The sequence below is a fragment of the Acipenser ruthenus genome, chromosome 20 (genome assembly GCF_902713425.1).
Source record: "Acipenser ruthenus chromosome 20, fAciRut3.2 maternal haplotype, whole genome shotgun sequence".
NCBI classification, from domain to species: domain Eukaryota; kingdom Metazoa; phylum Chordata; class Actinopteri; order Acipenseriformes; family Acipenseridae; genus Acipenser; species Acipenser ruthenus.
In genome coordinates, this window is record NC_081208.1 from 16,948,335 (window position 1) to 16,962,987 (window position 14,653).

The window sequence follows — 14,653 nt, forward strand, 5'->3', positions numbered from 1 at the left end:
TGGCCAAACGTTTTGCATCACTATATACAATTAACTCATTTTGCTTCATAAAGTCAAATGAAACCTGCTGAATAATAGTCTAGTGATCTCACACTGCAGTTACAATGGATTGAAATAAAGATTGCAAACAGACAATGTCAGATTACTCTAATTTTATTAGATTTTAAAAATAGGAATACATTGTACACGTTTAGCATTGTATTAAAATAGCACCTAAGTAAAGGCATATGTGGCTGTCAGACTGTTTGCTGTCAGGCTGGTTCATCATCTTCTCTGTGCTTTACTGTGCTGTGCTTTTACCAGGGGGATACCAAAGCAGTAAACTCTGAGCAGGGGCTGGTTCATTATCTTCTCTGTGCTTTACTACATCTACCGCTGCTGCCCAGCTCCTAAGGAATGTCTGTACCAAGTGTCATCCCATTTGGAGGGCAGCTGATAGAACTAAAAGTTCTGTTTTTCAATACTGACACTGTGTACTATTGGTTATTTTCTAATTTTTCAAATTATTGTGTTGCCCCCTGTGGACCCCACTGCTCAGAGCCCTTTCTTCCTCTCTTTCTTTTTCAAGCAACATCTTGGTATCGCTGACTAGATCATCATCTGCTCTTCAAATACATACAAAAGATTTTTAATGCATGATCAAGCAAGCCGTCCCCTCAGGTGCAGTGGCACCCCCAAATACTCTCCATTCAGAAGCAATCAAAGCAGGACCCAGGGGGTTCATTCTTCATTTTACCCCCAAACATGGGTGGAATTTTGACAGACTGACAAAACAATATAATAAAAATAATCAAACTGTTGAGCATACTTTACAGCTTATAAGAACTCACTTCATATGAAGAAATAAGAGGTATGTTGTTTTCAATTCTTAAATTAAGCTTTGGGATTTTTTTTTTCAATATTTATAATGCAAAAGAAAATATAATTTCTATATATATAAATGCAAAAACATTGAAAGCTTAAGACTGGTAAAATAAAAATTATATATATATATATATATATATATATATATATATATATATATATATATATATATATATATATATATATACAGAAATGTTGGCAAGTTGGCTCTCTTGAGCAAAACCTTATATAAAAAATATACATTTATCATTTCAAAATACTAATATTTACAATTTTAGTATAACCAAGTAATATTTTTACTTACTAACTTGTTTAGAATTCCAGACAGACAGACATTGCCTCACAATCCTGTTCAGTTTGACACTACAATACAATTCATTCTTGCTGTCTGTGTTAGTTTACTTTTAAAATACATTTCTCTTGGTTATTTTGTTGTTTTTTTTATCTCAAAGAAAACACTACAGGTGGAAAGTAGCTGCTGCTTCCTGGTACCTAATCACTTCCTGTGTCATTGTTCAAACTCCAGTGACTGACATGCTGTGCTGAAATGACCCAGGGTTTGTAAGTGTACAGATTATTAAATCTAAAGCAGCACCCGATATCAGGTTCATAAAATGAAATGACATGTTTGCTATAACTATAATCTGAGAGCTGTTTAGTTAATGGAAATTCAAAACAGGTAAGACATGGAATTACTTTCTTAGCTTACTGATCTGTGGGGCTGTATTTTTTTCACGGTAAAAAATAATGGCTTATTTCACATCGTCAAATCCATGAAAAAAATACCGCCTTTGTAATTGGTGTGTTTTTTTCTTCTTTCAGTAAAAAAATTTTTTGTTGTTCTTGTCTCTAGCCCTGCCCCTCCTCTCTGGACAGGTGGCTCTCCTTGCCCTCCTCCTGCAGGGGGGGCCCCTCTCCCATGCTTAGCAGCCCCTGCTCTTGCTGAGGGAATCGAAGCATGTCTCCCAGGCTGTCCCCCTGAGTGGCCCCTCCCTGCCTCGACTCACAAGAGTGCCCTGGGACATTGTTTATCAACCCCACAAACACTGTGCCTGGGCTATAGATATGTAGAGGACCTGTGGGGAGAGAAGAGAGGAGATTGAGAGGAGAGGAGAGAGTGAAGGAGAGGAATGGGAGAGAGAGGGAGGAACATTGTTTATCAATCTCACAAAAGGAGTTTTTATTTTTTTGCCAGTATTCACCTAGCAGTCCATTGGTTGGATCTGTGGGCATGTTGTTTCTGGCAGGCTGGCTCTCTGCCCTCTGATTGGCTGTTTGTGGTGAGGCCACTCTGGACCAATCACCTCCCTCAGGCCCTGCTTGGGGGCGGTCCTTCTGCAAGCTCTCTGTTGGCGTCCCATTGGCTAAGAGCTTGCCATCTGTTTGAGTCTCCTGGACGTGTGCAATGCCATTAATAACCTGCAGTGGGCAACGGTAAGGGATTAAGAAAGAACAGAACTGCACAGAAACCCATTTTGGTTTCCTGAAACCAATTTTTATTTTCCCAGGTTTCACTCTCTAAATCACGGTCTTGAAAAACTGTTTTGCAAAGAAATAATAAAACATTGAAAAAAATAAATGAACCACCTAACAATAAATCTTCCAGCGCAGTGTCATTCTTCTTATACAGTTTGACTTTAAAACTGTTTCAACTGTATCTGTGTATAAATAAATACAGACAGGCAGAGATAGAAAGACAGCGATAGACAGACAGACAGACAAGTCAGAGATAGATATAGACAGACAGAGAGACAGACAGACTGACAGACACTGATAGATAGATAGACAGACAAACAGACAGGTAGACAAATTATTGATTGATTGATTACCTCTTTCTCTTTTGTTTTGCATGATTTGAAAACTGTAAAAATAAAACAAAACAATAAAAATAATAACTCATTAGAAGCAGATATGAAATAAACTACTGGAACAGGTTTTCAATGTCTCAGTGTCACCCCATTCTAAATGAATCCCAGTGCATTACCCAGTACAAACATATCATAGTGTGATCCCATTCTAATCTAATCCCAGTGCATTACCCAGTACAAACATATCCCAGTGTGATCCCATTCTAATCTAATCCCAGTGTGTTACCCAGTACAAACATATCCTAGTGTGATCCCATTCTAATCTAATCCCAGTGCGTTACCCAGTACAAACATATCCCAGTGTGATCCCATTCTAATCTAATCCCAGTGCATTACCCAGTACAAACATATCCTAGTGTGATCCCATTCTAATCTAATCCCAGTGCGTTACCCAGTACAAACATATCCCAATGTGATCCCATTCTAATCTAATCCCAGTGCGTTACCCAGTACAAACATATCCCAGTGTGATCCCATTCTAATCTAATCCCAGTGCGTTACCCAGTACAAACATATCCCAGTGTGATCCCATTCTAATCTAATCCCAGTGCGTTACCCAGTACAAACATATCCCAGTGTGGTCCCATTCTAATCTAATCCCAGTGCGTTACCCAGTAGAAACCAGATCCAGCAGAAGCATTAGCAGCAATGGCAACTACACAATGGACTGGGAACAAATAGATTGTGCAGGACAGGCAGACAGACACACAGACCGACAGACAGACAGACAGGCAGAGGTCTTGATACAGTAGCACTCTGTCTCTGTGTCTGTCTGTCTGGTTCTGCTAGGGTACTGTGCCGGACTGCAATGGACAGTAGTGTTGATTGGATCACACCTTCAACTGGGATGTCAAAATCTGATTCCACTGTGGTCCCATTCTGCCCATAGCAGCCTCACACTATTGAATATACTTGTGCTACCACTGACCCCAGTAATATACAGAACTATTGTAGTGTCACTGTCTGTGTGTTAGTATTGCCATTGAAGATCATTTGGGAAGGGTATAGTTAGCATACTGTAGTCCCATTCTACCAGTTTCAGCCTTGTCCCATTGTAGTTGCCTATACTTGTGCTATTCTATCAATAGGGTGTAGTATGGTAACAGTGGGACTGATTCACCTGCCATAACACTGTCAATAGGGCATAGAAAAACAGCACAAGGAAGAAGAGGAACTGAGGAAAACAATGACATTGCCTTACCTCGTTTGAATCCAAGGAGTTTAATTTTCTTTGATAATAACATTGCGATCACCCCCAGAAAAATCATAACGCCGGCCCCCACGACAGTGACTAGCACGGCAAAATCTGGAAATCGATCTGAAACAGAAAAGCAATCCGAATCCACAACATTCAAATCAGCCCTTCTGGAAAATCTTGTCAATAGAAAGAGTAGAAAATAATCATTTGATGCTTGTCGTGTGTCTGGCTTTAACATTGGGGTCTATGGAGGGAAACAGCCTGGCTTTAACATTGGGATCTATGGAGGAAAACAGCCTGGCTTTAACATTGGGGTCTATGGAGGGAAACAGACTGGCTTTAACATTGGGGTCTATGGAGGGAAACAGCCTGGCTTTAACATTGGGATCTATGGAGGGAAACAGCCTGGCTTTAACATTGGGGTCTATGGAGAGAAACAGACTGGCTTTAACATTGGGGTCTATGGAGGGAAACAGCCTGGCTTTAACATTGGGGTCTATGGAGAGAAACAGACTGGCTTTAACATTGGGGTCTATGGAGGGAAACAGCCTGGCTTTAACATTGGGGTCTATGAGGGGAAACAGCCTGGCTTTAACATTGGGGTCTATGAGGGGAAACAGCCTGGCTTTAACATTGGGGTCTATGGGGAGGAGGGGGTGGGGGACCTGGCATTAACATTGGTAGTTGTGAAACTGTGGCCCTGTCTGCCATTTTGTCTCTATATCCATATAGTTTCCTACACAGCACAGGACCCAGTATAAGAGCCACAGTGGTGCTAGTTTCACAATCTAATATTGTTACTAAACACATGTAAATGAATTTAAAAAAAGGAAACTCACCTGGTTTTTGTTTTTCCTTCTGTATGCAGACAGTGTCTTCTGTAGCATTGCCTTCGATGGCCAGCTCTTTCCCCAGCGCCACACAGCTGAATTATACAAGGTTTATATCAGAAACCAGCAATGTGTTTGTTATTGTAAAACACACACTTACTGTACCTTTATCCCCCAGAACTATGAAACCCTCAATAGTGCTGCATTTAGAACCACTAATAGAGCCCAATGTTAAAGCCAGGCTGTTTCCCCCATAGACCCCAGTGTTAAAGCCAGGATGTTTCCCTCCATAGACCCCCATGTTAAAGCCGGGCTGTTTTCCCCATAGACATTACTGCTTTCTATCAAGGGCATAGTGTCAACTATCAACTGACACACTGATATAGAACTAAAGAGTTTTACTAGTTCAGGAAACAAACCCCCAAAACAAAGGAATATAAAAAATGTAATTCTGAGTAGGAACTCACTTTTTACGCTGTTGACACATGCCGGAAGACCCATTTAAGAATGTACCAGGTCCACAGGAAGTTGTTTTTTCAGGAGGGGAAGTGGTCACCTGGTTACCTAGCAATACAAAGGAATGAATTGTTCTAGACTATAAACTATAAATGAACAGTAATGCATTCAACTGTATTTTATTCATAAACGCAGATTAAAAAAAAACATTATTTAAGAAACTCATGAGTTGCTATTCTCATACCTGTTTAATATCATGACTATGAGGTATAATTATAATAACTGTAAATAAGGGCACATTCAAAGCTATTCCAGTGTTTGTATCTAATGAAAGGTACCTGTGTTTGGAGCGCAGCTGAGGCAGGAGCCACTAGGAGTGAATATTTCACAGGAGTGGCCTGGTTTACAATCACAGACTAACTGACTGCTGCTGGAACAGCTCTGCACCACAACTAAACCGTTCTCTGAAAAAAACAAGGGAGGTATTATTAATTAAAGCCAATTACAACTGCAGCCAGGCAGGCAGGCAGGCAGGCAGACAGTGTGACAAAATAATCATGTTCATACTACAATAGAATTCCTTCTTGGTGTCTGTGTTAGTTTACTACAGTCATCCAGAGTTTAGTTTCATTAAAGCTACAGACAGACCGACAGACAGATCCTGTTCAGTTTGACACTGACATTGATTTGAAAGCAGCCTTGTACAGCACTTCTCTATGTTACTCAGAGGAAGCTGTAAGAAGTTTCAGCGCACCTTGTTTACAGTCCTGTTTGCAGCGCTCACACTCAGAGCTGTGGTGCCAGATATCAGTGTAGTGATCCTTCTGGCAGGGAGCACACACAGTGTCATTGAAGACAGAGCAGCGATGCTTCATATAGGAACCTGCAGAGGGGAGAGAGAGAGAGACAGGGAGAGACAGGGGAGAAAGGGAGGGAGAGATGAATGAGAGGGGGAGAGGGGAGAAAGAGAGACAGGGAGAGAGAGGGAGGGAGAGAGAGATGAGGAGAAAGGGGGAGAGAGAGGGAGGGAGAGATGGAGGAGAGTGGGAGAGGGGAGAGAGAGACAGGGGAGAGAGGGAGGGAGAGATGGAAGAGAGGGAGGGAGAGAGACAAGGAGAGGGAGGGAGAGATGGAGGGGGAGAGGGGAGAAAGAGACAGGGGAAAGACAGGGAGAGATGGAGAGGAGGAGAGGGGAGAGAAACAGGGAGAGGGGGAGAGAGATGGAGGGAGAGATGGAGAAGAGGGGGAGAGGGGAAAGAGAGAGACAGGGAGGGGGGAGAGAGGGAGTGAGAGATGGAGGAGAGGGGAGAGAGAGAGAAGGGGAGAGAGGGGGAGACAGATTACAACTTTATATAGACACCATGTTGGGTAGCTGCTGTAGTTCTATACAGGGTTTTATAGTGTTATATAGTGTGGTCCTGCCAGCATTGCCCTGTGTACAGTACACAGCTTTATAATACAGTGACTGTATTTTGAAGATATAAGCAGGCTTGTTGTACATTTTAAGATCAAAACAGGATGTCAGACAGGATATGGTGAGCTGAGGAATGAAGGGGTGTTTTTAGTAATGAGCTAGTTAACGCACAGACCTGGTTACCAAGGAAACAAGCCCAAACCACATCCCAACTGCCGCGCGTAAGAGAGGGGGCAGGGAGGCGAGGGCTTGAAGACATGAAGACAGCCAGGGGTGATGTGAAAGCTGCTTCCTCACCTCACCTCCCCCTGCTGGTACTAGCACAGCAACATGAGCACAGCTCTCTTTAAAGAGGTTCATAGGAACACAAAATAAGGTTTGTAAGCCAGTCACTTACTTTTTATTAGCACTAGCAACATTATCACTGTAAGAATGTTAATCATTGATATGGGATAAATAAATAGTGATGTTTATTGTGTCTTACACTGGCATTGCCAGCTGTGTGCTGGGCAGAGCCTCGCTGTACTGTCCTGTAAACAGGGCAATGCTGGCGGGACCCCATTATATAACACAAATATGAAACCCTGTCTAGAACTACAGCAGCTACTCAACATGGTGTCTATATAACAATAATATAAACCCTGTATTGAACTACAGCAGCTACTCAACATGGTGTCTATATAACACTAATATAAACCCTGTACAGAACTATAGCAGATACTCTACATGGTGTCTATATAACACTAATATAAACCCTGTACAGAACTACAGCAGCTACTCAACATGGTGTCTATATAACACTAATATAAACCCTGTATTGAACTACAGCAGCTACTGAACATGGTGTCTATATAACACTAATATAAACCCTGTACAGAACTATAGCAGATACTCTACATGGTGTCTATATAACACTAATATAAACCCTGTATTGAACTACAGCAGCTACTCAACATGGTGTCTATATAACACTAATATTATTATTATTATTATTATTATTATTATTATTATTATTATTATTATTATTATTATTATTATTTATTTCTTAGCAGACGCCCTTATCCAGGGCGACTTACAATCGTAAGCAAAAACATTTCAAGCGTTACAATACAAGTAATACAATAAGAGCAAGAAATACAATAACTTTTGTTCAAGTAAAGTACAAGTTTGACAAACCACAATTCAATAATACAGCAGGTAATAGTGATAGTTACATCAGGATATGATTAAATAGTGATAGTTACATCAGGATGTGATTAAATACAAAGTACTACAGGTTAAAAACTTGGCAGATTACAGTATTCTGAAGTACAGGATTAAATGCAGTAAAATAGGGTCTGATAAGAGCAAAATAAAGCACATTTACATGAAGGGTGATAGTGTCCCAGGATACAAACAGAGGAGTTCTACAGGTGCTCTTTGAAGAGGTGAGTCTTAAGGAGGCGCCGGAATGTGGTCAGGGACTGGGCAGTATAAACCCTGTATTGAACTACAGCAGCTACTCAACATGGTGTCTATATAACACTAATATAAACCCTGTATTGAACTACAGCAGCTACTCAACATGGTGTCTATATAACACTAATATAAACCCTGTACAGAACTACAGCAGCTACTCAACATGGTGTCTATATAACACTAATATAAACCCTGTATTGAACTACAGCAGCTACTCAACATGGTGTCTATATAACACTAATATAAACCCTGTATTGAACTACAGCAGCTACTCAACATGGTGTCTATATAACACTAATATAAACCCTGTACAGAACTACAGCAGCTACTCAACATGGTGTCTATATAACACTAATATAAACCCTGTACAGAACTACAGCAGCTACTCAACATGGTGTCTATATAACACTAATATAAACCCTGTACAGAACTACAGCAGCTACTCAACATGGTGTCTATATAACACTAATATAAACCCTGTACAGAACTACAGCAGCTACTCAACATGGTGTCTATATAACACTAATATAAACCCTGTACAGAACTACAGCAGCTACTCAACATGGTGTCTATATAACACTAATATAAACCCTGTATTGAACTACAGCAGCTACTCAACATGGTGTCTATATAACACTAATATAAACCCTGTATTGAACTACAGCAGCTACTCAACATGGTGTCTATATAACACTAATATAAACCCTGTATTGAACTACAGCAGCTACTCAACATGGTCTCTATATAACACTAATATAAACCCTGTATTGAACTACAGCAGCTACTCAACATGGTGTCTATATAACACTAATATAAACCCTGTATTGAACTACAGCAGCTACTCAACATGGTGTCTATATAACACTAATATAAACCCTGTATTGAACTACAGCAGCTACCCAACATGGTGTCTATATAACACTAATATAAACCCTGTATTGAACTACAGCAGCTACCCAACATGGTCTCTGTATAACACTAATATAAACCCTGTATTGAACTACAGCAGCTACCCAACATGGTGTCTATATAACAATAATATAAACCCTGTATTGAACTACAGCAGCTACTCAACATGGTGTCTATATAACACTAATATAAACCCTGTATTGAACTACAGCAGCTACTCAACATGGTGTCTATATAACACTAATATAAACCCTGTATTGAACTACAGCAGCTACTCAACATGGTGTCTATATAACACTAATATAAACCCTGTATTGAACTACAGCAGCTACTCAACATGGTGTCTATATAACACTAATATAAACCCTGTGCAGAACTACAGCAGCTACCCAACATGGTGTCTATATAACACTAATATAAACCCTGTATTGAACTACAGCAGCTACTCAACATGGTGTCTATATAACACTAATATAAACCCTGTATTGAACTACAGCAGCTACTCAACATGGTGTCTATATAACACTAATATAAACCCTGTATTGAACTACAGCAGCTACTCAACATGGTGTCTATATAACACTAATATAAACCCTGTGCAGAACTACAGCAGCTACCCAACATGGTGTCTATATAACACTAATATAAACCCTGTATTGAACTACAGCAGCTACTCAACATGGTGTCTATATAACACTAATATAAACCCTGTATTGAACTACAGCAGCTACCCAACATGGTCTCTATATAACACTAATATAAACCCTGTACAGAACTACAGCAGCTACCCAACATGGTGTCTATATAACACTAATATAAACCCTGTATTGAACTACAGCAGCTACCCAACATGGTGTCTATATAACACTAATATAAACCCTGTATTGAACTACAGCAGCTACTCAACATGGTGTCTATAGAAAGTTGTATTCTAGTGTGCTGGCATTGCCTGCTGTGTGCTGGGCAGAGCCTTGCTGTACTGTCCTGTACTGTAAAAATGGCAATGTTGGCTATATAAAACTATAACCTACAGGAAATGAATTCATACACTTACAATACCAGATGTTTCTATAATTACCTGGTTGGCAATTTGTACAGCAACGATTCACAACTTCTTCAAAATATTCATTGCTTTTGTTGCACCTTTTCTAAAAGAAAAAAAAAACAATATATATTGTTACAAAGATTCCATTTAATAAATACTCAGCTTTGACAGACAGGCCTGATCTGTAGAAAAACACAGTAGTCTTGTATAAGAGACAGGGAAAGGGGCTCGGCTGGATAGAGTCACTTCTATTAGTTTATTTTAGTGAGGAGACAGACAGTAGTCTTGTGTAAGAGACAGGGAAAGGGGCTCGGCTGGACAGAGTCACTTCTATTAGTTTATTTCAGTGAGGAGACAGACAGTAGTCTTGAACCATGTTATTGTTACAGTATTTTGGGGGTGCGATGTCTCTTCCGCAGGCTGCGGTGTGATAGACACTATGAGCGCTGCCCTGCTCTGTATCATTGGAAATGTATTAACCTTGTAATAACCCGTTTTCGATGAGTCACTAGTACAAATCAATGTTTTTAACGTATCCCGTGACCTTTCGGCGAAATTGATTACAATGGCAAAACCTGATTGAATTGTCTTTGAAGTTTTTGAGAATTGGAAACTATTGACTTTAAATAAAATAGTGATTCATAGTATCTACAGTTCTTTAAAAAATGAGTAATTTTACATGAAATATATAATAATAGCATGAAAAATAGATATTCAGTAATAATGACAATGTTAATAAAGCTAATAAGCGGTAAGAGAATGGATTTGAAAGCTTTAGTAAACACCCATTTAAATGCTCACTGCCGCTTACAGTGTTAAAAATATGTATTTCCATATTGTACCCTCACATGCCTCACAGTATCAGCTTTCTAGAAGCTTCTTGTAAAATGTTGTCCGTGTACAAAAACACTACAATGTAAACACAGGGGGAAGGATATCTCCTTTCTGTTCATTTCTCTTTGTTTCCATTTGTGTTTTTCTTCCCTGAGCTGAAACAGAGCTCACTGTATATACAGCGTTCCTATCATACCCCCCTGCTGCTGCAAGGAGCAGCAGGTGAATGGCTGGCTGTCTGTCTGTCTGTTTGGTTCACATGAGAGTGACAGAAAGAGTGACAGAAAGCTTCAAGGAGGGAGGAAGCTTGTGTGTCTGCCTGCAGCTAAAAAAAAAAAAAAGACCATGTAAACTAACTGGCAAGGCAACAGTGTATGTGTTTTTGATGAAGCCAAGTGCACATACTGGAGGGTAAACTCTGTCAGAAAGTATGAGACTGGAATGAAACTGCAGTGTCTGGTTGAACCAGGCTGTGGATCGCTGTCTGTCTGCTTCAATAGCAACTAACTGAGGAGCTCTCTATATTACATATTCAAATTAACAGGTGCATTTTTCAAAATTACATCAGGTTTTGTTTTTTTCTCTGAATTTGCATCACAATGGATATGATCTTTAACTGTATTCTCATTAAAAAAAAAAAAAAGATTTACCTGTGATTAAGATATTCAGGTCACCGCAAAAAGAACAAAAACATCATCATTTCCTTCGGCAGAGTGGTTTTGTGATATACTACATTGATCTTCAACCGAAGCTAGTTCTGTATAGTCTAGTGATCTCAAACTGCAGTTCCAATGCAATTCCAGTGCAGTCTAGTCCAGTGACCTCAAACTGCAGTTACAATGCAATTCCAGTGCAGTCTAGTCTAGTGATCTCAAAATGCAGTTACAATGCAATTCCAGTGCAGTCTAGTCTAGTGATCTCAAACTGCAGTTACAATGTAATTCCAGTCCAGTCTAGTCTAGTGATCTCAAACTACAGTTACAATGTAATTCCAGTCCAGTCTAGTCTAGTGATCTCAAACTGCAGTTACAATGTAATTCCAGTCCAGTCTAGTCTAGTGATCTCAAACTGCAGTTACAATGTAATTCCAGTCCAGTCTAGTCTAGTGATCTCAAACTGCAGTTGCAATGTAATTTCAGTCCAGTCTAGTCTAGTGATCTCAAACTGCAGTTACAATGCAATTCCAGTCCAGTCTAGTCTAGTGATCTCAAACTGCAGTTACAATGTAATTCTAATACAGTCTAGTGATCTCAAACTGTAATAATAATGTAATTGTGTTATTGAGTCAAATGGTGTTCACCCTATTGACAGTGCTATGGCAGGTGAATCAGTCCCATGGTCTACACCCTATTGACAGTGCTATGGCAGGTGAATCAGTCCCATGGTCTACACCCTATTGACAGTGCTATGGCAGGTGAATCAGTCCCATGGTCTACATCCTATTGACAGTGCTATGGCAGGTGAATCAATCTCATGGTCTACACCAGGGGTGCCCAATCCTGGTCCTGGAGGGCCGATGCCCTCCTGGTTTTTGTTCCAACTGTACACTAAATTGCTTAATTGGACCAATTAAGTTTCTAATAAGTGCTTGATTGGTCCAATTAAGTAATTTAGGGGACAGTTGGAACAAAAGCCAGGAGGACACCGGCCCTCCAGGACCAGGATTGGGCACCCCTGGTCTACACCCTATTGACAGTGCTATGGCAGGTGAATCAGTCCCATGGTCTACATCTTATTGACAGTGCTATGGCAGGTGAATCAGTCCCATGGTCTACACCCTATTGACAGTGCTATGGCAGGTGAATCAGTCCCATGGTCTACACATTATTGACAGGATATTGGTGAGACAGAGACTGCAGTACAAAGCGCCAACGCACACTTTAATAAAGAAAGATAAAAACTAAAATAAAACACAGGCTGGGCATTCACCTTCACTACTAACATAAAAACATAATGTGCAGAAACACAGTAACAAAAACACAGTGTACACTCAGCAAACTCCTAATGTAGCCCTGGGCTCTCCTTGTATGTGATGTGGCTGCTCCCAGTTAACACCAATCATTCTATTTGGAAGCAACCACATTCTCACGTGATTTTTGGGAAGGACAGGAATTAACCCCATCCCTGCCAACCACCACCAAAACACACACACAAACACTGCACTCTATTTACAAGCAGGGCTATCGCTCTGCACAACCATATTGACAGCTTTTGTTATAGAAAGATAGAAAGGCACTAGCTGCTACAGTTTTAAAATAACACTGTGTTCCAGTCTAGCTGCTATAGTTATTAATCCCCAAACACTACAGTAATACCGATCGGAAGACAGATAGATAGATAGATAGATAGATAGATATAGATAGATAGATAGATAGATAGATAGATGGATGTCTTACTGATGGTGCAGCGATGATTTTGCCCAAATTTCCAAGATAAATTATGTACAGAAAAAATCCAGGTAGTTTAAAAAATGAAAAATCCATTTTTCACACAAATAAATGTTTTTAAAAAAGTTTTACATAACAAATAAAGTATATATATATAAAGAAATTAATAAATATTTTCTTGAACTCCGGTAATTATTATCGATTAAAAAAATAAAATCAATGTAAAATGACTTTTAAAATCTACAGAATGCTTTACAAATATGATATACTTTACTCCAGATTCGGGAGTTAAATATACAGAAAACTGCGTAAATAAATATATAAAAATGCAATGAATTAGGAATTCGCTTTAAAAAAGTATAAAAGTTATGTTTATTTGCTAATAAATGTTAGAATTTATGACGTAGTCTTGTTCTATAGCGTTTTAGACTTATTGAAATACATGCATATATATTAAAAAAAACTACATGTTATCTAAAAATAAATACAATAAAAAAAAAAGAATAAATAAACTATTAAGCTAAATTAGCGCAAGAAGGAATTTATATGTTTGGGAACAATATCCCACTAAACATTTAACATAAACCATAAAAAGATATCAATTTGAAAAAAAATATTTATCGATGAACAAGAAAATGTTTAGGGTTAAAACGGCAATAAATAAAGTTAGTGCTTAGAAATCAGAGATGCTGTGAGCTTCCTTTCCTCTGTAGAGAAGTGAAGTTATGTTGTTCTGATAGAAAGGGTGTCTTTTTTTTTTCCTGTGAGGGTGTGTAGGTGTGTGTGTGGGGGGAGTGGGGGGGGGGGGGGGGGTAGGCTGTCAGCTTAATGCGGAAATGACAGGTCCTGCATTGAACTCGAAGCAGTTCCTGTTATTTTAACCTCAGCTAACAGAATCCCAGGCTGGGGAGGGTCGGTCCGGCACTGAGTCAGCATGGTTGGACTCTTGTTTCTTCCAGTGGGTGCTTTGGCGGTGGTGGTTGTGGATGGGGAGGGTGTGTAGTGATTAATTATATTAAAACACATGATATAAAAATACTGGAGTGTAAGTATTCGATTTGCACAGCTGAATGAATGATTGGTTGTCGTCACTGTGGCTTCTCTAACTGAGTCCTTTCCCCTCTGTCAGGTGGTGCCTGTGTCTGATGGCAGTGCTGTGCTCCGAGCTGCAGCACACGTTTACTGTAAATGTCAGCGCTCCGATTTCCTGTGTGGTTTGAGGACTGGAAAACAAACAAACCTTAGCTGCACCCTGCACACTACACCCTGCACCCTGCACCCTACACCCTACACTCTACACCCTGCACCCTGCACCCTGCACACTACACCCTGCACTCTGCACCCTACACCCTGCACCCTGCACACTACACCCTGCACCCTGCACTCTACA

General features: G+C 39.8%; 1 protein-coding gene across 1 annotated transcript; it reads right to left on the reverse strand.

Annotated features, from left to right (window-relative positions):
• Positions 1–1,064: 1,064 nt before the first annotated feature.
• LOC117425209 (tumor necrosis factor receptor superfamily member 14) lies at positions 1,065–13,975 on the reverse strand. The gene is made up of 10 exons (XM_034041989.3): positions 13,273–13,975; positions 10,076–10,145; positions 5,971–6,099; positions 5,555–5,680; positions 5,228–5,324; positions 4,770–4,855; positions 3,934–4,050; positions 2,694–2,725; positions 2,067–2,283; positions 1,065–1,940 (listed from the first exon to the last, which is right to left on the reverse strand). Exons 1-10 carry the CDS (start codon positions 13,357–13,359, stop codon positions 1,714–1,716), a joined length of 1,188 nt encoding a protein of 395 aa, XP_033897880.1. The 5' UTR covers positions 13,360–13,975; the 3' UTR covers positions 1,065–1,713.
• Positions 13,976–14,653: the final 678 nt, after the last annotated feature.